This window comes from Solenopsis invicta, chromosome 5 (assembly GCF_016802725.1).
Source record: "Solenopsis invicta isolate M01_SB chromosome 5, UNIL_Sinv_3.0, whole genome shotgun sequence".
Taxonomy (NCBI): domain Eukaryota; kingdom Metazoa; phylum Arthropoda; class Insecta; order Hymenoptera; family Formicidae; genus Solenopsis; species Solenopsis invicta.
Genome location: NC_052668.1, coordinates 17648990 through 17673118, shown reverse-complemented (window position 1 = coordinate 17673118; position 24129 = coordinate 17648990). Strand labels below are relative to the sequence as shown.

Here is a 24129-nt window from a genome sequence, read left to right as displayed (position 1 = left end):
ATACTGGAATTTAATGTTTAATTTGATTTTTTTATGAATCTCTTTTTATGAATTATGTATAACATAATTTTTCAATAACTTTTAAATCACGAGTGTCATGATAATTTTAAAAACAAGATTTAAAAGTGATGTGTTCCATTCATTTAATCCTCCATCCAACCGGGGATTTGAAGACCCAGGCAAATTTTCAATTTTGAATTATTCTGCCTCAAATTCGAACACGTACAAAAAAAATCGTAAAACGGATTTAACAATTATAATCGTATTTTAAAATGTTAGAAAAGTGTATAAAAATTTTTTCAGAGATTTTTTTAGTATCTAAAAACCATTTTAAAAGCACTACTGGTGAGCCAGTTGGATTAGAAGAAAACAGTAAAAAAAAAACCGTTAAACGTAAATGTTTAATATAACAAAGCATCTAGAGTTTTATCAATTAAAAATATAGCTTTTGCATTATTTCTCAAATGACTGATCGTCATCGTAAATAATATAAAAGTTCGATTGAGTCTCAACTAAAGAATTTCTGAAATAAATAATTTAGAGATTATCGAACAAAACTCTTATACTGAGAAATATACCTTGCAACCCATTTGCAAAAGATACTCGACGACAAACTGATTTTTGCCGACAGCATTTTGCTCTACAGCCGTGGCTATTACGCGGAGGGCACGTTGTGCCCCGCGACAAAAATGAACGGTTTCGGCGAAATCGCCGGCGAATTAATTGCGCCCCCGTCGTTCGCGGACAAACGGGATCTCGCTTTTGGCAGCGAGGTCCATTGCGAAACGACACGCCGCGCGATCTTGGCGCGCGGCCACCGCGTCCCGGCTTCTTGCGCGAAAAGCGCGCGAGCGACACAAGAATCGCTCGGAATAATGCGTTTCTCGAGCTCGGACTCGAGGCATGCGACCTTCGGGAAGCGCGAAATCTTGGTTTCCAGCGTCGCGTATCGCGAGACGGAGCCAGATGAAGCGCAGTTGCGAGATAGTTGCGAAACAAATATATCGCGCATTAAGCGAGCCCGAAGCAAAATCGTATCTATTTAAATTATAATTAAATATAGAGAATATACAGATTAAAATATGATATTAATATTAAATATTGTTATTAATTATTAATATATTGTAATATAAAATTAATATATTATAATGTATTAATACAAAATATTAATTATTAATATTAATATAAAATATAATTTTAATTTAAAAAAATACAAAGATTATAAATGTTTTCGCGGGAAGAAGCCTTTTAAAGGGTTCGTGGCTCTATTTATTCTAAGATTTCCATACATCGAAGCCACATCACCGTATATTACGCCAGACACGGCTTCGTAAAAATGATATATTTCGGGTATACGAGATATACGGCGGCAAGGAGCAACCGCGCATTTATCTTGATAGAACCGGTATCGGAACTTCTCTATACGTCACGGTTAAGCGCGTTATTTTTCTCGCGTCATTGTTACCCGAATTGGCAGAAAAATGTGCGCTACGGCGTCGGAAAAATGTTGTCGGAGGGGGTGAACAAACCACGGATATTATCGCGACCTAATACATTCCCACAATATTATACCTGCGTTTCAGATAAGGCGCGATAGGGACGAGCCGCCGCCGCGTCGCTGGAATCCACAACGCGCCGCGGTTTCGCCTTGACTCGTACGAAAAATAAATGTGCACGATACTCGGAGAGTTATCGCAGGCCTCGCAGAGTTAAATTTCTGCTGCCTTCGTTTTAAAGGGAGGGTGGTAGAGGGGGGAAGAGATGTAGAGGAAAAAAAAAGGAGAATCGCGCCGCGAACACTGCCACTCCTGTTATTGCGCGAGCGTGCTATTCGTATCGCGACTTCGTATCGCGAGGAAAAGCTCGAGCCGCTGGAGATAATCGCAATTTTCTCGATCGGCCGGCACGTGAATGCCGGAGTAATAGCGGCGGGTAACTAGGCCGCGTAAATAGGTGGCTGCGAAAAAGAAGAAAAACGTGGAGAGACGCGGATATGCGATACGCGAGCGGGGGGAGGAGGCGCGATCCCTTCCACCCTCCCCGCGAGGCTTCCAAACGTCCGCCAATAAATGCACGGCGAAAGCTCCGTTAAAACGATGATTAAAGCACCGGCTGGCATCGTGCACGCGCGCCGGGATTTTCGCGATTATCGCGGTTATTAAATGCGCGTGGAATCGGGGTCACGATGCGTGCGCGAGCGAACGAGTTTTTGTCAGGCGAACACTCCGCTTAATATTCGTAGGCGGAAATGACATTACGCCGGTGCTGGATATAAAAAGAAATTAGAACTGTTCCTCAAAACGGAACGAAAAAGTGCGACGCGAATGAGCCTGTCGTTGTTGTTGTTTCCTCTAGACGTTCGTGAGCTTTTTACGTTTGCAATAACGTGGTGTCCAGCGATATCTGGCTAACCAATTCGAGGATATTTCCAGGACGTTCCAGGTAGAAATCTTAATTTTTCAGGTCGATCAATTTTCATTACTCAATTAATTTTAGTATTAATATATTTTTAGAATGGAAAAATGACTAAAATTCCAGGTCACGCCTAAAATTTCAGGAGTTATCCAGGGGACATTAAATTCCAAGACAATTCCAGGAGTAAAGGATATTCAGGAATCGATGGACATTATAACAACGTGAGCGTGGAACATAAAGGCGGTGGGAGAGATGCGAGATCGGCGGGGATACAATGAGGAGGCAGCGTAAAACGTTTAACAACACATAAAACGTTCTTAAAGCAAGTTAAGAGCGCTGTACTGTAATTTATGTGTGACGCTCGGACAAAGCTGTAATCAAACTGTCGTTAAGGCACCGCGCAGGCGGATTTATACTTAAAAGATAAAAATTCCCGTCACCGTTAAAATCCGTTTCTTCATCTCTAAAAATAAATGACGTCCTTGACATCCTTTCTGGAACAAATTGCTGGCACACCAATTAATTAGACTGTTAGTCGAGTCGAATTATAAAGACCCAAAAACCCTCAGAAATTAAAAAAAAAAAGAGAAAGGAAACTGCATTCTTCGAGTCTGTCATCGTAAAGACGGTGCATCCCTCGCGACGCGTAGCTCGAGAACTCGCGCAGCAGAAGCCGACGGCGTCTCGCGGAAAAGTGTATCGATCGCGGAAAATTGTCCGATACTAGGTCAACCTGCGAGTATTTGCGAGGCGCCCCCGCTCTTCGTCTCGGTTTCCCCGGTCGCGTCGTTATAACATTTACGATGCGAGCAACGGGACGGGGCACGAGTCGTAATATACGACGCGATTTTCTCGCGTGCTGATGCGGGTACAGACGCCGCCAGTCGAGTCGGCACACGCTCGGCGGTGCGTCCGCGATTTCCGCCGGAAATGCGTTTCGACCAAGGGCGGATGATCGGCCGATTCTTTCGCACCTCGCGATTCAATTTCGCCGGAATATGCACAATGGGAGGATGCGATAGACCAGCAGCTGCGTCCGACGTTAAACACACGCCGCAAATCTGGATCTTCTGGTGTTCGCCTCATGCATGTTGCACCAGGATTGGAAAAGCCCACCCACGTAACGTAAACTCGCGCGATTAATGTAATCCCGGAGCTCTCGTCGATCGCGAACAAACTTTAACTTGAGCGAGACAACGAGAGAGCGGGAATCGTGAATCGTCCCCGGAACGTTCCCGCCATTCGGCGAATATAATACGCGATGCCCGGCGGTTTACGATCTCGTAACTTGTCCGATCACGTGTACATGGGGGGTGCACGTGATCAAAGGGCTGAGGGGGCTCGCGCGGCTCGCAAGGTCGATATTGCACACGCAACACGAGTTATCGCTACGATCGAGCCTCGTTGTTGCAGCTTTTTTTCTATAACATTAGTATCATGATAGCGTAAACGTAACGTATTTTTTATTAATTTCAAAGAATTTTTATATGCATACGCATTATATGTATAGTATATATAACGCGTATTATATGTATACGTTACATGTATACAGATATATATGAAACATAATTTTTTAATTTTATCAATTTAAACAAAATAATTGATTCTTTAGCACGTAAAGAATAAAAAAAGACAGGCAAATACAAATTGTAATAAAATTATAGAATAATTGACTGTTTAGAATGACGTCGTCACGCGATAGAATATTTATAAACGTAGCAAAATATAAAGCTATAAAAAAAACATAAACAACGACAATATAAATTAGCTTCATTACAAATTCCGTTAATTAGGTCAGATGTATTCCCAATATTATGTTCACACGCTGTTTTATGAAACAATGCTTTCTTTTACATCTAAATTTAGAATCCACTATTTATGCACGCGAATAGTTTATTTAATTACGTCAGTAACCAATGCGATATGTTAGCAGATACCTCAGATACGAGACATCAATTACTTTGAAATTTAATATATTACTTAATTACTTTTGTCACTTTGCAAACATATATTTTTTCAAAGTCTGCGCGAGCTACCGGCGACTTGCCGACATAATTTGTATTCAGATTTCAGTTCTTTCTCGAAAGCTCAGACTCTAATTATGGCACCCGCGCGCGTATGTTGGGCGCCGAAGCTTGTGATGTAGATGAGCCGCATAAATTTCACCGCAGCGCAGAGCTCCGCTAATTCACCTTACGAGGCAACACCCCGCCCGTAACTAACATGCGGCGGAGGACTTAATCCGCGAGTCGCGAATTATTAAACGGGAAATAATTTCTTATTACGACGCGAAACAAAAGCGGGCCACGGCTGAAAAGAGCGCGCTGGCACGGGGCGCAACGACGACGTAAAAGATTCAACGACGCGGGAAATGAATATTACGAGATCGAAGAGGAAAGGGTGGGAGGGGAGAGCAGAGACGGCTTTTATTGCTTGCAAATTTTTTAAGGAATAAGAAAAGGACTCGAATCACGCGGCTGCTACAGGTTGTAAAACTGCTCGCTTACGGCGCGTTTCTTAAAATTGCAATTACGAATATGAGAAGGGAGAGGGAGGTTTAATTTTCCGAAAAGAGATTACTTACATTCCTGCTTAAATGTGAAGTATTCCGTGAGATGACGGCACTCGTGATTACCTCTGAGGAGGAAGAGTGTGGTAGGATGGCACAGTTTCAGCGCCCACAGGTACAATACGCACTGAAACAAAAACGAAAAGAGTAGGCGTTAGCGCAAGTATGTGCGTAATTCACCGTGTACTGCAGTAACGCCAGTGCTGTTTCATAACCTTTAGATATGAACTAACTTATATAGTTGACGCAACATATCTCGAAATAAATATTCTTAAAGAGTATCTACAAGTACGCGTTGATAATATCTAACGTCAAAATTGTCTACAGTCATAAAGGAAATTAAATCGTCAATAAATCATTAATAAACAACTTTCTAATGGATTGAAAGAGCAATGAATTTTCGATAGACGACCAACAATGTCTTAAACGACAAAGAACGCTCTGCAAAGGGAAAACGAGTCGAAGATGTAAACATTCAAACTAGCTTGCGATTGTATTGCGCCGACAATATCGCGATCCTTCAATTAAATCGAAACAATTCGTTAGTCTCCATCGAGCGGCTCCAATCACTCCAAGATACTCCCCGTCTGATCGGCATTCCTCCGCTTTAATTGCAGAACTTCCGCGTCGACGTGAATTCGAGCGACGCGCTGCCGGTGCAGATTGCATCGCAGAATGTGCATTCGGACCTCGCGAGATTCTCTCCGTAATTTAACGCGCTATTAATCGACGCGTCAAAGAGAGATGGATCGCAATCGCAACTTCTCTCTCTCTCTCTCTCTCTCTCTGTTTCTTTCTCGCTCTCAATGACAACGATGCCATTAATAATCCCCAAATGCGAAGCGCTTAAAGGTGAATATTTTGGCAACGGAAATCTTACGGTTCTCTCGTTTCGCAAAAATGAATCGGGTGGCGAAAGCCGTGACTTGCATTTGGCTTGCGTTTCGTGCACGCGATAAAAACGTATTGCGCAGTTGCACAAGGCTACATGGGTATTGTGCAGAGTGAAAATTATTTAGTGAGCGCGATAATTGCGCGCCAAAACACGGAATAAATCATACGAAACTTTAAACAATATGAGAAAATTGTGACGTTACACTGAGAAAAAAAAGAGATGTTAAATTGACTACATTTTTCAATTTGATTAAATTTCTTTCGTTCAAGTATTTATGTATTTAAATAAAATATATAAATGTTTAAATTAAAATTCAAACTAAAGTTAAAAGTATAAGAACTCGAACAAAAGAAATATAGTCAAGTTGAAAGATTTAGTCGAGTTAACAACTTTTCTTTCTCAGCGTATTAATTATTGTAAGATAGTAAAGGTACGGAAGATATAGACGTAAAGTGAAAGCTTTCATCACAATAGCTTGTAGCTTGGCTATTGATCGTAATCGTGGGCTAGAAGTACAAACTTTGAGCTGCTAAAGCGATCCGCCGGAGCGATCGGAATCGTCGGAATTTGGCTGTTATCGAGGCGAGGTGCGTTACGCGCGAATGCATCACTAATTAATATTATTCGTTGTAACACACGGACCACTGACCCGCATTAAATTGGCAATGGCTGTTGCTAACGAACGGACCTTCGAATATCGCACGAATTTCGTGTCCGCGCTAATTAGCTCGCTCGCTCGAATGTGGCGGCCGTAATGACGACTCCATTAGCTTCAACATGGTTTTCGGGGGTGGAAACGGGGAGAGGGCAGGGTGTGATCCCGTCGGACCTTTTATGCGGCCAACATTTGTCCCGCATTCGTTGTCCGCGCGGCTGTTTAATAATCACGGGTGATGCGGCAGTTTTAAACAGGCTCAATTGCGCACGAACAATGCGGATTAAAGCCTTTACCGATCTCGCGTTGCTCGTTGACAATTTTCTTGCCTGCCAAAAAATTCGATCTCGAGCGATCTGCATGTCTTGATCGATATGCAAAGTGCATTGCGTCAAACGCGCTTTCTTTAATCTGCGAATTTTTTTTTGTCACCAATTTCAAACCGAATCGAGAATTTGATAGAATCCAATTTTTCTTCTCGCAATTTTTAAAATTTTTCAACGTTGAATATTATATTTCGAAAACTAAATCTTGATTTCGAGTTGTAATGAAATAATATTGAAATGCAGAATAGATTTTTCTAATCCGTCTGCAGAACTCGGAAATTTAGTTTTTAAAACTTTCTCTACAATTTTCCATCGCTTACGAGAAAAAAAAAACTTATTGGTATTCTGCGATCTTTTTTGCAAAAATCGAGACGAAAGTAATCAAAGAATCCACAGATCGAGGAAAATGCATCTATATCCAGCAGACTCAAAGCACTCGTATTTAAAGGTAAAAATGTAAACTAGCACGACGTTATTATTCTGGAATCAATTTTTCTCCTTTAAAAAGTTAATCTTCGCTCAATGCACCGAAGAAAGGCTAGATGAGAAGCCCCCCCCCCTCCCTCTTCCTTCGGGCTGCAGACCGTAAAAAAAGAAGGGGAGAAATCTCTGAGAAAAAGTTGAAAAATATTCCAGAACCGTAGTCTTATGTAAGCTGAAACAGATGTGATTGCGATTGAAACCGCTGGACCGGACCGTTTAACCTTTGTGCATCAAATCGATACCATGGAACTACCAACATCGCAACCGCGGCTCAGGGGCTCGTGGGATAGAGGGAAAGAAATGTCACACGTTTGGTTACATAGGATATTTATCTCCCGCTCTCGCGTCTCACAGGATCGCGCATCATAGCGACGGTTAGCACGTCAGCGATGGGTATCCGATACACACGGTTTTTTCGATTTTGCATGACGCCGCGTTTCCGAGAGGGGGGGGGAGGGAGGAAGAGAGCAAGCGAGAGAGAGAGAGAGAGAGAGATAAATCCTCGCCACCCGTCTACCTGTAAAAGCCAGGGCGCCGGCAATTTTTTTTCTTAGACTTTCGAGGTCAATTATTTTCTCCCCGCTGACCCGATCGACTGTCTACCATCGTCTTCCCCTCGCGGCCCTTCCTCCATCGTCCCTTTGCGAAGCCAACGGAGCGGCTGTGCTCGCTCTCGCCTTGCCCCGACCGCTATAATTACACGCGAGGGCCCTCATTGGCATTGTAACGAAATAACGCGCTCGTCCTTCAGGTTCTGCCGCGGTTCGCTCGCGAGTATCGGATATCGTTTCCCTCCTTACACGATTACGCAAAACGCACAAGTGGCTCGACAATCAAGTTCGTACACGAGAGATTAACGCTTTTCTTTATTTTTTTAACTAAGACTTGAAAATAGTTCGTTCCAAATTAATAATATCTTCTTCCAAGTGGAGAATCCCTTTGCGTTTATATTCCAGCGATGTTCCCGCTGTTAGCGAAGCACTCTTGAAACTCGGCAATTGAAATACCAGTCAAGATGCCGATTGAAACTTCTTTTTCCAACTTAACAAAGATTTGTACTACTTAGAAACACGCTGCTTTATCATCGTAAACATTTTTCAATGTTTTCATAATTTCTTCGCTATTCTTTTCAAGGATCTTTTCAATAAGAATTTTGATATCGATTTCTCGCTCCTTCAATATCACTTGAGATTCTCGGCGCAATAAAAAGACGCTTTGTTAAATGAACAATTATTGAACGTCTTTATATCGTCTATACACTCAAAACAAGATGTATAAAATGCAGTAGAAAATGGTGATTTAATAGAAGGAGAGAGTTTGATTGCGTGGGTAGTTGTCGATAAAAAGCGAATGGAGCGCAACGTTGCGATAAATGCTCGAGTGACGATTAATTTTTGATTTTTGAATTAATTTTGCGATAGTCGTGTATTGGAAAATTTTTCTCCTTTATATTTGAACTTTTCGAAGAAATGTAGCATTTGAAAGAAATGCAAATCATTGTAATCCTTTCGGGGATCGATATAAAAATATTATTGTCATTATTACATAAGAAGAATGTACGTTTGCGAACTTAATTGTTTCGAATTCAATAATACTTCACTAATTTATCCACTTTCGCATACAATCCTCTAAATTGTATAATCGTGTCTTCTTACAAGCGCGAGAAATTACTTGGGAGAATTTGAAGTAAACTTTCTCTCTGCAGCGAGAATGTGATTTTCGAGAGCACGCGAAATAAGATTTTCAAACGAACGATCATGAAGGGATGGAACCTGCTCTTGAGCGTATTCGTGTCTTCCCCGTAAGCTCGGATCTTACCTTTGTATGCATTCCCTAGCATCTTCTAGGGATAATCAGGAGCGAAGGTTTCTGTCGAACGTATCGTCGGAGAAAAGGCTTCGGATTTGCCAGCGTGATCGCAAACAGAATATCGATCTCACGAAGATTTAACGTATCGTTACCACGCACAACATCCTCACACACACGTATAGAGGAGCATAGTACGTGTACGCAGATACCGTGGTGTTCGCGTGTTGCGCGATTGCACCTGCGCTTCGATGACATACCCTCTTAAAAAAAGCGAGACGAACCCTCTTTTCGCGCATGAGTCATCGAACGGAGCATGCTTGAAGGATTGAGCACCCGCGCGACGGAGCCTCTTTTCGCACCGGAGCACACGCGGCTCCAACCGATTTATAATACCATTTACCAGCAGGCGGAGGCGGTCCATTTTCTCTCTACGAGATACTCCCTGTTCTCGAATATGCCGTAAAATATGTGTGTATATGTGTAAGAGAGAGAGAGAAAGAGCCTACGTTTCATCTCACGTGTCTCTTGTGGATAGATCGGCTTCCATGTTGTACAGTCGTAAATACGATCAAATCCACAACTTGCTCGTGCGCTACGGCAAAACTATCCTCCGAAAAAAGGAGCAACGTCGGCACCGCCGAGAAATCTCGCGTTATTTCCGCGAAGGGAGAAAATAAAAGCTATACGATTTAATAGTAGTCATGGGAGCGGATCGGGTCCTCTCTCTCTCTCTCTCTCTCTCTCTCTCTCTCTCTCTCTCTCTCTTTCTCTCTCTCTCTCTCTCTCTATCAGTCCCTACACATCACCCAGATTTAAAGAGTTCCTCCGTGACCCCTAAAGATTACGAATTTAAAAATATATGTATGAATGCGTGGGTTCGAATTGGCTCGTTACGAATTCATTACTTTCACACGGAGCCCCATACCTTGCGACATCTCGTACGATCTATTACAATAATGAGAGAGAAAATGATTCCTTTAACGTCGGGATGATAATGTCAATGAAGAGAGGAAAATGCAATATTGTGTGGTAATTAATTAACGTTATTAATATTTAGAAAAATAAAAAAGTCCAACTTCGAGCAGCGACTCAAATGAAAAGAACGTTTCGTGGGAGCCTTTAGGTCACATCGCGACATTATTTTCCATCCGTTCGCTTTTGCGAATGCACATCGATCGATTTCAAAGGAACGTTAAAAGATTCTATTAGTTCGGTCCATCAGTTTGATTGGAAACGGCAATTCGCATACGGCTTTGGACCGTTGACATTCGCTCGCGTGCGTCATAAATCTGACGGCATCCGTGCGCGCCTCACAACGACGACATGCTGTGCCTTGCATTATTCAGAGAATCCACGAAGACGCATCTCGATCTGAATAACGGCAGCCGCGGAATATATCAAGAGATTTTCTTAAAAGGAGCCATCTTGCCCGCGCGCTGTCTTGCGAAATGTACTTCGCGGAGAATATATTTAAATCTTGGGTACGCAGCGCACCACGTGTAATACCACGTACAATATTGGATTGTCCCCTATTTCTTCCGTAAATTTCTGCACCCGGTAGAGAGATTGTTGCGTAAAATCTCGGTGGCTTCACGTTACAAGACAGAAATTATAACTCGTGGTTATTTACCGTGTTTTTTTTTTTTAAATATATTAATATGCGCTTCGCGTGTAGTGTGTGCAAGATTATAAATAAAAGTTATCTTAACGTTTCTTATTTCGAGTAAATTAAAAAAGGAGGCGAATAAATTCTCTCCTAGAGGAAGACGCAAAGTTTTCAAAGTATATTCAACAGCTTTACCACGATCAATGTTGAACTTACAGTACCATCGACTTGCTCCAAAAATAGAATCCTGAAATTGCATCCTGTTCGAGATGTCTACGCGTCGTCGCAGCGAAATTGCATTTTATGTATCGCGCGGTTTAGGACAATCGCACTAAAACTTTGTAGTTTCTCCCCTGCCTTCCGGAATTCGCGAAAGGAAATTGTTCGTTACTTTACAGTGTAAAAATTCCCCGAGACGCGAGAGCGTCGCGAGAGAAGCGCCACTCGAGATGCCGCTCTCGCTACTTCGAGTCTCCTCTCGCACATTTTCTTGTTCCTAGTGGCGCGGCGGAATATTGCATTATGCTCGACATGAAGCGTACTCGCCCGTGACGAAATTTTATCTCGCAAAATAGACTACTCGCGTCGGATCAAAGTTGATTATTCGTGCATGCTTCGAAATTACATTCAGGAGAACGAACGCAATACTTACGGCTAACAAATGCACACGTGCCCTCCTTTCTTGACTATTGCGTTCCCTATTACATTCGAAAAAAGAGACTCTCCATTCCAAGGAATACACGGCGTGTCTCAATAGACAGATTATAAGTATAATTCTAGTCGTCATATTTATAATAAATAAAAAGACCTTTGACAAAAAACTCGAGTGGTAGAAATAAAATTTGAAACAAAGTAAAGCGAGCAAAATATATTGCTTTTTCAAGCGCAAGAAATTGTGCTTTGCTAATTCCCAAGAACAATTATTAAAAATGTAAATGAGAATTGTTACGCGAGGTAAGCTATTGCGATTAATTTATCCGACGCAATACATGTGCAATTGATCGTTCCGACGGTCGGGGATTTTCCAAAAGATTTGTAAATTGTTAATTTGCGATTTTAATAATTTAAATGCGAACGCGTGTCGGGCCGTTTGCGACAATCGGATGGTATCACGGCAAGCATCTCAGAGAATTAACGATTTTGTACTTTCGCTAAGCTGGATAAGCGGGTGAATGAGCCGACGATTTAATAACTAATTAATTATGACACGCGCTAATTACAGAATCCGATGATTGAGTGTTCTCGTATAATTCCCGAGATGAAGATTTCACCCCGGAAATCGAAATAACAGTATAAATTTTTACTTATGTTTGCGCTTATATTTGTATATCCAAGTATGCTGATACATGGAAGTTATCTACTTAGCCATAGTACTAATTGCTCAAAGTTTTTAATTACAATGACATAATATTTGCTCCGGCGATTTAGTAATTGGAAACGATTTTCTAATTAGCATGCTTCTTTTCATGTACTCACCTCGATACTGAAATAACCCCTGTCAACATAATCACCGAGGAAGAGATATTTGGTCGAGGAGGGTGGACCGCCCACCTCGAATAACTTCATCAGGTCGTAGAACTGTCCGTGAATGTCGCCGCATACTGAAACCAAAAGTAGATCCAAATTAGACGTAGAAAGATGTAGAAGCATCTCCTCCTCCAAAGGGAAAACTGGGGGAGAACTAATTAACAGAAAGTTTTCTGGGCCGCGAATTACGTAACGCCGCACTGCGATACTCGAATTATGCGAGATAAAAGCGCCATACAAAAAATGAGACGTAATTACACGGCGAGCGATTAATATAGCACGATTAAAGCGCATCTTGCGTCAAATATATAGACATTAGCGGCCCTTGAGAGTCGGTAAACTTGTTTGCGAACGTTTCAAAGTGAAATTACGCTCCCGTGTCGCGGAGGATACGGGACGAAGCGGGAAACGTTGAGAAACTTCAAGTTCTCGAAACCGAGAACTATTAGCGACCAGAACCAGGAGTGACGTCGGAGTTACTTTGACGAGGTATTGCCCGTCGTTCGTTTATAATATTGTTTCACATTGTCTCAGAAAAAAATTAAATAAATAAAAATTATTGTTAAAAAAGATAAAAATTTATATATGCGTACATTGAAAAAAAAAAGTTAAGTTGACTAAATTTTTCAATTTGATTAAATTGATGTATTCACACTCAAATACATAAAATACTTAAACTTTAATTTAAGCATTGATATCATTTAGCTGAAATGCTTGGATTGAAGAAATTTAATCAAATTAAAGATTTTAGTCAAATTTAACAACTGTTTTTCTCTCAATGCAATTATCGTTATGATAATTTCACTAATACAATCGTTTTTTTGTGTAAGATCATAAAAACGATAAAAGACAAATTAAAGTTACTAAAGTACATTTAATTTTCTTTCTATTCTTCCCCTGTATTTTCCAAACGCTTTTTGTCCAAAATTTTTACAAATTTTGAAGTGTTTGCACAATTTTTCAAACTTGAAGCCTTCTAGCAGACAACAGATGGAACAAGGAACCGGAACGAGAGCGATGAAAATATTTCTAAGATGCGTAAAAAATGAGCAAAAAAAATGTAACGGAAAGTATGACATGTTGGAGAAGCGGTAAACTGTTGTGCACACGACGATAAATGAAGGTCCATAAACACGCCGCGTCTCGGGAACTTAGTTATCCGCCATCCAGCGAAAACTATCGCATAACTGAATACCGGTGTGCGCCGGCATAACATCATAGCTTACGACTATCAACTATTTTTATTATTCACTGTTTGTGCAGTACGTTACGGCGCTGCTTTCGCAACATTTTCCGATACCGTTCGTTACAGGGATGCACACCAGTGAACTTGTTCTCGAACTATGTACTGTACAGCGCAGTCGTCCGTTGTGTTAATCAAGTAAAAAAAAAAAAAAAAAAAAAAAAACAACGCTTCACATTTCATTGCTTTACACTTGGCTCGTGCGGGGTGCACTCAATGAGGGATTGATGAAAGCCTGACGTATGATATTTGAACATCGGTACGATGGAAAATCCGCGAGATACGACTTTGTTAAACAAAATTTTGCGTGGTTCTCTTCAAATATGTACGGTACGGTGAATGCGTCGTCATGATCTATTTTCATAATATTTAAAAAATTTTTTAACGTTTCAATAAAAAAGAGGGGAAGGGAAGGGTGAGGGCCTCGGCGTTTATATATAAAATATTATCGCGGAACAAAGGTAGGCACCGACAAATAACATCGACGGCGCTTTTTGTTCAACGCGCGACGATATATCTCGCGTTAATACCGCGTCGCTCGGCCCAGAAACTGGGACAACGTCGCGCGCGTAAAGTAGCGAAATATGAGGCGGTAACCCGACGGCGAAAGCGCTGATATCTACGAAGATAATTAAATTGAGATCGTATTAATATAACGGAACGGGAACAGGCGAAGAAATCAACTATAAAGGATAAATAAAAGAGATAATCGGCGAATTAAACGAAATACATCGGACGTTGCATTGGTTTTGCAAAATCGTAATGTCCTGTAAGCATTTGGAGATTGTCAATTTTACGATTGTACAATCGCCGTGCATCCTTTGCATTCCAAAACATATAATCGCGAGAATTTACAAATGTTAATTAAGAGTCGGTAATTCGTTCGATCGCGTTGAACGCATCGCCGATCTTCGTTACGTGGATTAACGACTCCCACGGAAAATGAGATAATTTGAGTCGATAAATCAAGATACTTTTGTGCTTTAAAAGTCAAGTGGCGAGGAATGCGTGGGTGAAGAAACCTACTCGAGACAAGAGAGGGAAGAAACTGAACTTTGTTCTCCAGTCCCATCCCTTTCTTCGCTGCCGCGCTTGCACCTCTCACCAATTTTTATTACTTCTTTTTCCTTTTTACTTCTAATGTTTTCTACGAAGAGCAAACAAGACGAGCGCGAGCATGCGGGCGCTATAAATAAATGACGCTTCGCGAACGAGAAAAGAAAATACCGCTAAGAAAATACATACTTGTAAAGAAATACTATCGATTCGGTTTTAGCGTATTCGGCGTGGGATCTAACCAATTTTGCAAATACAATATAAATATATCTCGGGAAAAAGTTAAAAATTTTAGTTCTCGAGCCGGTGTGAAAATTTACGGTTAGCAGCAAGATTCTGCCGGATCTTCGACCGCGATCGATTTTTTCGCTTCCATCGATCCTCGCTTTTCAATTCTCGTATAATCCGGTGCCCCATTTTTCGTTGGAAAGTGTCTTGGGATTCCAACAAGTAGTAATTTCAGTAACGGATGGCACTGCCGCACTGCCGCAAACCGAGTCTTAAATATTTCAGACAATCCCCAAATGTATCGGCTTGGTTTGGCTCTCCTCCTTCTCCCTCCCTCCCTCCCTCCCTCCCTCTCTCTCACTCTATCTTTGTCTCTCTCCGGGCGTTTAATTATTCGCCATACGGATGTACCGTAGGGCACGGCACGAGTAAAGCAAGAACGTAATTTCGGCTTGGCCAACGGTGACCCCGACGATGTTACGTGCTGTTCTATTGACTCGGCTTTTGTCGGTGCGTCAGGCGCCACGTGAACCAACTGAATTTTCGCAGAAACCGCGCTTATAGGGTGTATCCTGTGCGGCGCAACGTATTCGCAATCGTGATCTAATTATTTAAATCGCGTACGTCATTCGGGCAGATCGATGCCGCGGGTGTACTTGTCGATACCGCGCGGAGCGTATACGCCCGTAATACGTGGCCGCATCTACGGAACGAGATTGGCACGTGGCGTTGTTATACAACCGCGCGGAAAGTCATTTTGCGCCCGTGCTGCCCAAAGCAAGCTCCAATTTCGGTAGGTGTGCGTGTCAATCCTTTTGCCGTAAGTTAATAACTAACTTTAACGGAGACTACCGAGACGATTGCGCGGATTCGTACACCTGTAAGTTCGTATCTGAGAATGTGTTTCGGAATAGAGATTACTTCAAGGGTGACACGCATGTTCCAACAGAGAGACGATCTTCCTCTTCCTCTCCCTCTCTCTCTCTCTCTCTCTCTCGGTTGACACAAAGTGAATTAAACGGATATTCGCGGCGGTTCGCAGCGACAAGGACCGCCACTAAGTAAGCACGAATTAACATTGCCGACGACATGCCGAAGTGCATTAGCGCGAGATACCGAGACACGAGCCACTAACGCGAACTGCCAAGCCTTGATCGAATACCGATTCAACTGCTCGATTACGTTCCAATATCATCCCTGGAAATTCGGCCACCCCCTCGGCCAAGGAGTTTCCCTCATTTAGAAAATAGAATAAGGCAAGACGTTTCGAGGTGGCAGAGGAAACTTCCCGACCATCTTTCATTCAGTCGCCCACCCGAATTTCGTGTAGCAATCGAGTTTCGCAAAATTGCGACGAATTATCGTGTCTCCGCCACTCCGCCGCGCCGCGCCGCCAGTGAGACATCATCACCCGCTACAAGATTGATATTTTACGAAAATAGAGAATGATTCATCTTCTCTCTCGAAATCCCTTAAACAAAAATATCATATTGCGCGCCCTATATTTATCCAGGCCTTTCTCTCTCTCTCTCTCTCTCTCTCTCGTCCTATAATTGCGCTGTTATCCATTATTTAAAACTAGCTTGACGAGACGGCGAGTTAACTCGATTAACATAGGTAGGACCCCGCGCAAACGATGAGGCCGCCGTTAGTTGCTTCGCTTCGTTTTTACTATAATCCGATTAAGCGTGGCGTCGACGGGGGCGACTAGGGCGACTTCTGTTCGTTTGATAATCGGTTTCCACGTTTGTAGTTAACAATCTGCTCATCGCCAAAGCGGATTTCGCTCGTGCGCTCTCTCTCTCTCTCTCTCTCTCTCTCGTTGATTATCTATGAGTACCCTGGCGTCCGTTTAAACAGAGAAACGAACGGTCATCATGGACGGCCACGTATGCGTTTTTAAAAGCTCGTGAATCTCCCGTGCGTATTGCGCGCGATTTATTTCGCCCGCGGAATTTATGGCCCGCCGACACTAACGAATCGGAGAGCTATTTTTCGGGTAGACGTATCGCGGCCGCTATATCACGAGTATTATACGACAAGTGTCATTGTCTTACACGACTACATTATATGTAATACATGCGCGCATGTACGCGTGTGTGTAACTTCAGCCTCGCCTCGTCATGTCTCCTGCCATATTTTTTCCCGTGGAGTTTTTATCACTCTTTCCCCGACAGCTACATCTTTTCATCTGTAAGCGTTCCTGGCTGCCGCATTCATGACGAAAAATACAGAACGAATAAGCATAACTCAAGGCGCAAGCCTTTTTGGTTCGAGTAGACACCTTCCCACGTACAAGCCGTTTCACGGACAACGTCCGTCGAAGGGAAAGTAGCAGGCTGTACGGCATGTTAAACGAAGTAACCGACTGCAAGGCTGCGACGACGGTCTCGGCTGTGAAACGGTGCATAAAAATGCACTTACTTAGCCGCATATAAATCGATCCGCTTGCTTGCTGTTTACGCCGCTATTCCGAGGTGGTGCATAAACTCACACTCCCCTGTACGCCCCCCTTCCAAGCCAGGCAACCACTCCATCGCGCAAGGATAGCAAGTAATCGCCTTCGCGAAGAGAAAACAGCGTGTTCGACGTTAAACGTACGTAGAAGCACGAGACACTTGCTTCGACGAGATGCTGTCGTATACGCGAACGCTCGTATTTTCGACATCGTACGGCGTCGCGAATACCGAAATTGAGGTGTCTCGCGCCAAGACGAGTCGGAAATTACGAGGATCATGAGTACTCATAGTCGGTTTTTATGTTTGAGACGGTCTTAAATAGTCTAGAGACTCAACAATCAGACTCTGGTCAGCAGCCAGTTTTGATTCCGCCAAGTTTCGTCGGGAAAGCGAGACTGCTGTGAGAGAGAGAGAGAGAGAGAGAGAGAGAGAGAGAGAGAGAGAAGGAAAAGATAGAAGAGGAAGATCTTTCTCATTTTCACTAGCGTGAATGTTCACTACCCTTCTCTCTAATAGGATTCTGACAAAATCGTCTTACGACCAGACTCTTTGTAGCTCTCTAATAGTCTCGACATCTTAAATCAATCACAGAGTCGCATTAGAATCTCAAGACAATCTTAAAATAAAAAGGAATTCCTAAAAAACGTAGTAACCTCGGAGCGTCCACGGAGTCGCGACGCTTGCCCTAACGCCGCGGAATAATGCGGATTCTTAGAATCGCGTAAACCGTTCAGCCTGCTCCGACGATAAGCGGATCTCGTATTGCGATTCGCTTCGATGACATTTCAACGGAATTACCGTTCCGATGCGCGTTCCATATCACATCTCGATCTGAGCTAACAGAGGAGATCTCGCACCGCCGCGCCATCCCGCTGGCCAAGATAGCCGTGTAGGGCGCTTTATTAAGAGATTCGAGACACGTACGGATGTAACGCGGCATCGTAATCCAACAAACGTACGTTTCCATGGCGGTGCAGTTAACCCACATTGCTGCGGAATATCCTCGCCGTGGAAGAGGCTGCGACTTCGTTAGCCGGCGCCAATAACGACAGCCGCAACCACGCGGAACCGTAAACCGTAAGATTGTAACGAGAAATAAGGTACATCCACACGCTTCTCTCGCAAAGTGCTCTCTCACATGGAATAGCTTTCCTAAACGTTGACAGTAAACTAAAAGCCGAGTAACAGAGATATTATGCTTTCTATCACATCCGCGTGCACTCAAATGAAACGTTAAAACGTTCTCTCGCCATCTAAAATTGAAGTATCTAAAATTTCTATTGGAAATAGATATCGAAGTCTACTTCATTGATAATAATGTGTAATATTCAAAATGTACACTATATTGAATCATAACTTTTTAATATAGTGCAAAATGATACGTTAGAGAGAGAAATTTCAGAAATATCCATAACCTTCTTGTATAAAAAATCATTCTATAATTATATTTAAAAAAAATTGTAAAATTTTTTTTGATAAATATTCCCTCCATGTTCTAATAAAACGAAAAGTAGAGTAAGTCACTTATTACGATACGTGCCTCTCATCGTTACGCATTGTTATATTTTTACATCCTTGCAACATTCATTCAGCGAGATCGAAAAAAACAGAGTTCTCAGTTGGCACGATCGGAAATTCAAAAAACAATGGTGACTATTTGCAGTCGCAATGTATGAGCAGAAAGAGAGAGAGAGTGAGAGAGAATATTTTCTGGGGAATTCGCCATCGAGCGGATGTCGGAATGCGAGTTTGCTAGGCAGCTCGAAGCTATTTCGGCTGTGATTATTTCGTGATCATATAAATCTTTCTCCTCCTCCGCCCCTCACCGCGGTGAAACACCGGGGGAAACGCAGCTTGACAATTTAAGTTACACGACGAGCCGGTACTATCCGCGTGCTAGTTTCGCCACTGAAGAGCCGCGAGCACGTACAAACATCTTCTTGGCACACACGCATTTATTTGTACAAGCTGTTTGAAAATTAAATGTCCTCGTTCAAACGAGAAAATTGGTTTGTGTAATTTTGAGTTACGACCAATTATCTATCCTTACCTATTCTGCCTTTCATCTTTTTTTTTTTTAGAGAAAAATAAATCGAGATTTTCGTCCATCGTATTTCCTAAAAACACGAATTTTGTAACTTTGCATTTTCCATATTGAACTTGAAAGGATACCATTTTCATCTGTTTATGTCACGATAATATACGATATTATCACGCTGCGTAATATTGTATTGTTCATCGTTTTATTTCGGTAAATTAATTGGGGCAAAATTATCAAAGCAATTTCCAGTCTTTTGTCATGCATTTCGGACCATCTGTGCTTTATTAATTTTCACATTACATCAACTCGCGCGATTCGGACGTCGTAGCAAAACATTACTGCAGTGCGCCATTATGTCAGCCAAATTCCCCGGGCGACTCTTACAATTAGCTTAAGCAGCTTGTAAGAACGACGGTCGTCAATACCTGGGACAGTTTATGCTGTTTCAGCACTTCTATTCTCCGCCCATGAGAGCCCTTAGAATATCCTCCCGTATTTCTATCACGTACGATAGGTGACTGGGGATCGTGCCCGTTCGAAGGCGATCATCGTGTGACCGTACGATATCATAATTTCAATACTTTGCGTCGTCGTACTTTTCGGCGATCCTCGAAGCTTTTTAGCGAAACGAGACCGGGGAGATGGTAGCGAAATTTTATGATCATCGCCGTGGCGAAAGGTGAGCGGAGAGAGAGCAGCTCGGCAAATAAATTGCAGTGAATCTACTCAGCGCTTCTAAATCCAACGGGGCGAGTCTACCTCTAAATTGCCCAATAAATATTCATCGAGATTATTGCCCGAGTACGGAAGAAGCTTTCTGCGTAAATTCAACCTTGATTTGTGGCATCGAGCGGTGGCCTCTGAATTACTCGAGCGATTCCCTTTTATTATTTTCAAATTCAACATCAGCGGCAATCGGTGATTCGTTTAATCTCGCTAAACGTCGCTGAGGAGAATCGAATAATTTCAAGCGATTCCTGCTCCCGCTTCCGCCGGGGGCGGTTTTGTGGCAAATACCGATACCTTTGCCAGGGAAAACAATGCGTCGAGTGTGGCTGCGAACGAAAGAGAAGGCATGTACATCGGCAAGATAAATCCAACTGAATGACTGCCAGAGGCAACCTCGCGCTGTTCTCTGCAGTTTTAGATATTTTTTTGTCTTGCCTTTTGGTCAAAATACAATTAAAAAAAAAAAAGAAAAAAAAACTATATGAGGAGCGGGCACGGAAATTCAAAGCGATCGCGAATGGCTGCGGTTTCTGTCTGGCTGTTGAAACATTTTTGCCATCTTGCTCGAATACTTTCAACGTGAACGAGTGAGATTGTAACGTATCATTGAGCTATGATAGATATTTTTTTTTTAGACATAAATCTGCAACTTGCGATGAGAATGATTGAAAATTAAATGTCGCGAGCTAACATCGCTCTCCTCGCTTCATGCTGATTATATTTCAAGTGAATATTCAGCATAGACGGTTTTTTCAATTATATTATATAAATATTCATAATATAAATATATAATATGCATAATATTTCATTATATATAATATTAAGTGCTGTTTCTTCGCTGGTATTGGCTTGATTAAGCTTTACTTGTTAGCCTCGATTCAGAAAGCTACGTCATGACGTAATCAATTATAACGTGAAAAATACGTAACGTAAAAACACGATTATCCGATGGATTTTTTTAATTAAAACAGGATGGCAAATTAGACGATGTAACGAACCTTCGGAAACTTCCACGGCTTCTCGCTATTGGCATTCTTTGCTCTCTTTGATTCCTCTGATGGCTAAAACGAGGATCGCGAGTAAAGCAAATTCAGACATAACGAACTGCCGGCTCTCTCTCTCTCTCTCTCTCTCTCTCTCTCTCTCTCTCTCTTCGTCTCATTTCCCAGCGGGCTTTTCCAATCGCGAGTAGAAATCCCACAGTTTTTCCATATATCTAGTAAACGACGACATTAGGTTAATTAAATGCGAAGCCAAACGAAAGCGGAGCGCGGATCGGCGGAAATAATAGAAGCAAGATAATGGAATAGAATGTAACGTGAATAATGCAGCGCGATAAGTTTCATTGATGCCCTCGACTTAAATTGCGATGCGTTTCGCTGCGCGGAGGAAACGGAAATTTTGCGATACGACCCACGAATAAGCAATATGCGCTTAAACGCGCTGTCGCGCGTCCGTGCTTGCCGACAGGAGGTGTTCCACCGTTGGCCGAGTTACCGATATGCTTCAGCCGGTATCTTTCGCAAACAGAGTGAATTCCCCTTTAAACTCCGGAACTCCCGGCTGTATTATAGCTCGCATAATGCGGGCGATAATGCGTGCGCGCCGATGTCAACGTGGGTGGACGCGCATCGTGCGCTCGTATATCTACAATCTGGCTCTCGCCGCGTGAAAGGATCGCGTAGAATCGATTAATGTCCGAGCCGAAGAGAGAACCGCGCGGCTCTCTGACCATCGGGCGTCTGGGTTAATGCCTGACAGAGAGATCGCAGATTGACTTTCCGACACGACGCGCGACCCCGAAATATTACAAACGCGCGCGGAATTACGTTCGATATATTCCATTATAAATTAATCCTGTTCTCCAATATATTATATAATAAACAAGTTTTCATAGGCAACCGTCGCGTCGTACAATCATTATACAGCAGCTTCATGATTTTTTCACGGTGCGATAATCTTGAGGAAAAAGATAATATATTGTAAAACTCGTTGTACGAGAGGAAGAAACAATATGCATCTTTTACAAAATGGAAAATGGTAGAAAGCAATTTAGCAAAAACATTTTATTGATTTATAATGCAATTTTATATGAAGAGGCACACTACTAACAAATAATTCAATTTTTCTTTTTTTTTGCTATAAAATATTTAATATACTTTATTTGTTTTTCCCGCGTTGTATACATACAATTTTCCGCGGATTAATATACTGTAACACGTACTCGCCACTGGAAGCTTATAGAAAATTAAAAACAGCAATGGTTATACGATACTACCTTCTTCTCCTGTTTCCATCACAGGTGTTATTGAAATACAAGCTAATTGCATTATCATTCGACACCGAGATAGAAATCGCACAAATGCAACAGACCTCTAATTTTATCAAGATGGTCACACGCGGAGTTGAAGAGAAGCCGCCTTGAGTTCAATCGATTTGGATTCCGAGTGCGAGCTCGGCGGATTAAATCATAACAGGCCCGCGTGTCTCGAGAGAAGAGCGACTCGTGTCTCGTGGCAACGCCGACAATTTTATTTCAAACGATTTACGACTAGCCGAGGACGCCGTCGGGGCCGCGCCGTTTAATAAGTTATGCGGATTCGGCCCGAGTTGTAAAGCCCGACGCTAAAGATAGGCACGCGTGGCGATCGGCGGTGCGCACATCAAAGAGGAGGCGCGATTGTCCGCGCTATAAATAGAACGATCGAAAGTACGTAACGCTCTTTCGCGCTTCGCCTGAGCTTCTTTCCCCCTTTTCCTCTCTCTCTCTCTCTCTCTCTTCCTCTGGCTCTTCTCCTTACAGTTCTCTTTCGTCGAGCGTAACGTGTTACAAATTCACGATCTTTAGCATCGAATTCACGTGACCTCCCGGCTTCATAAATCGATGATCAAATCGATATCGATCATGACTTTTCGCACCGTTTGATTCGATAGCGACTGGATTCTTTATCGATTCTTTATTGATTCCTCGAAAGAGAAGTTTTCGGCATTTTATTGACTGTATTGTTGTCATCTACGTCTAGACGTATACATATTGATACGTAGAAGATATAAATATACCAATTATATTGGTGACTGGTTGATATCTAATAGATACTCTAGTCGAATCGATATATGGACATGTTGACTCGACTTCAATATAAGTTGTACGATGACTCAAGCGTCATCTATGTAATATTTTCCCAATTTCGCGATAAAATCTTCGAATTGTCAAATTGATTATTGATTTGCATTCTATCTTAACTTTAATATGATATTCATCGGAAACTTTATAACTCGTGAACCTTCGTTTAGATCAAACCTTTTGTCAGTTTCGCTTTCACGCCGGTGCTAACCACCGATTTTACCACGTGACGCCATTCGCCCGATTGAGAACCCTCGGTTGACCGATGGCAATTTCTGGACCAACATCGGACCCTTCCTCTTTTCGCCGTAGCGAGGTACGCCGCGCGGTTGTGTGTTGGCGGTCTCTTCGCTCTGACGGAATGACCCTTCCGTCGTTTCGCATCAAGTCAACTTGACCCTGGCGGCACTTCTAGACCTCCCTTCATCTCCCCTCTCTTCTGTCTGGCGCCGGCGGCGGAGTCGAGAGTTATAATTTGGCGACACACTACCAGTGGGTAGCGATGTGCTTAATCGCCGCACACGTAAATGGCACTCATCAATCCTCGCGCTCGGGTTCATTCGAGAAGAAGATTACCGAAGAGAAGGGTGACCGGGCGAGCACCAAAGGGTGACATTACACGAATGAAATGAAGGTTAAACGCGTCCCTTCGACCCTACAACATGTGGAGAAGCTTCTTGATGATAATCTCGATGATAATCGTTAACCGAGGGAAAAAAAAACTCCATCAAATGTGTCCCTTAAGCCGGACCCAGATCAAATAAGTGTGAACAAACACGAACAAACGAACTAGCTTCAATGAGTGCCGTCGAATCGCTCGCTTAATCCGGATACTCAGTTTTATACCCAGCTGCTGTCGATTTTTCAAATCTCTCGCGTAAAGAAAAATGACACGAGGTAAAACTGCAATAGTGTACAGGTCCCTTTTACAAATTTGCGCTTCACATTTATCAATCCCCTTACG

At 42.5% G+C, this 24129-nt stretch overlaps 1 protein-coding gene across 12 annotated transcripts in view; it reads right to left on the bottom strand.

Annotated features, from left to right (window-relative positions):
- Positions 1 to 24129, bottom strand: part of LOC105205864 (serine/threonine-protein phosphatase 2B catalytic subunit 2) — a 138519-nt gene that overhangs the window by 48335 nt on the left and 66055 nt on the right. For all 12 annotated transcript variants that reach the window (XM_026131943.2, XM_026131932.2, XM_026131934.2 and 9 more), the window contains exons 3-4: positions 12235 to 12359; positions 5000 to 5111 (exon numbers count right to left, since the gene is read on the bottom strand). In XM_026131943.2, the coding sequence (XP_025987728.1) occupies positions 5000 to 5111; positions 12235 to 12359 (237 nt within the window). The remainder of the gene's footprint in view (positions 1 to 4999; positions 5112 to 12234; positions 12360 to 24129) is intronic.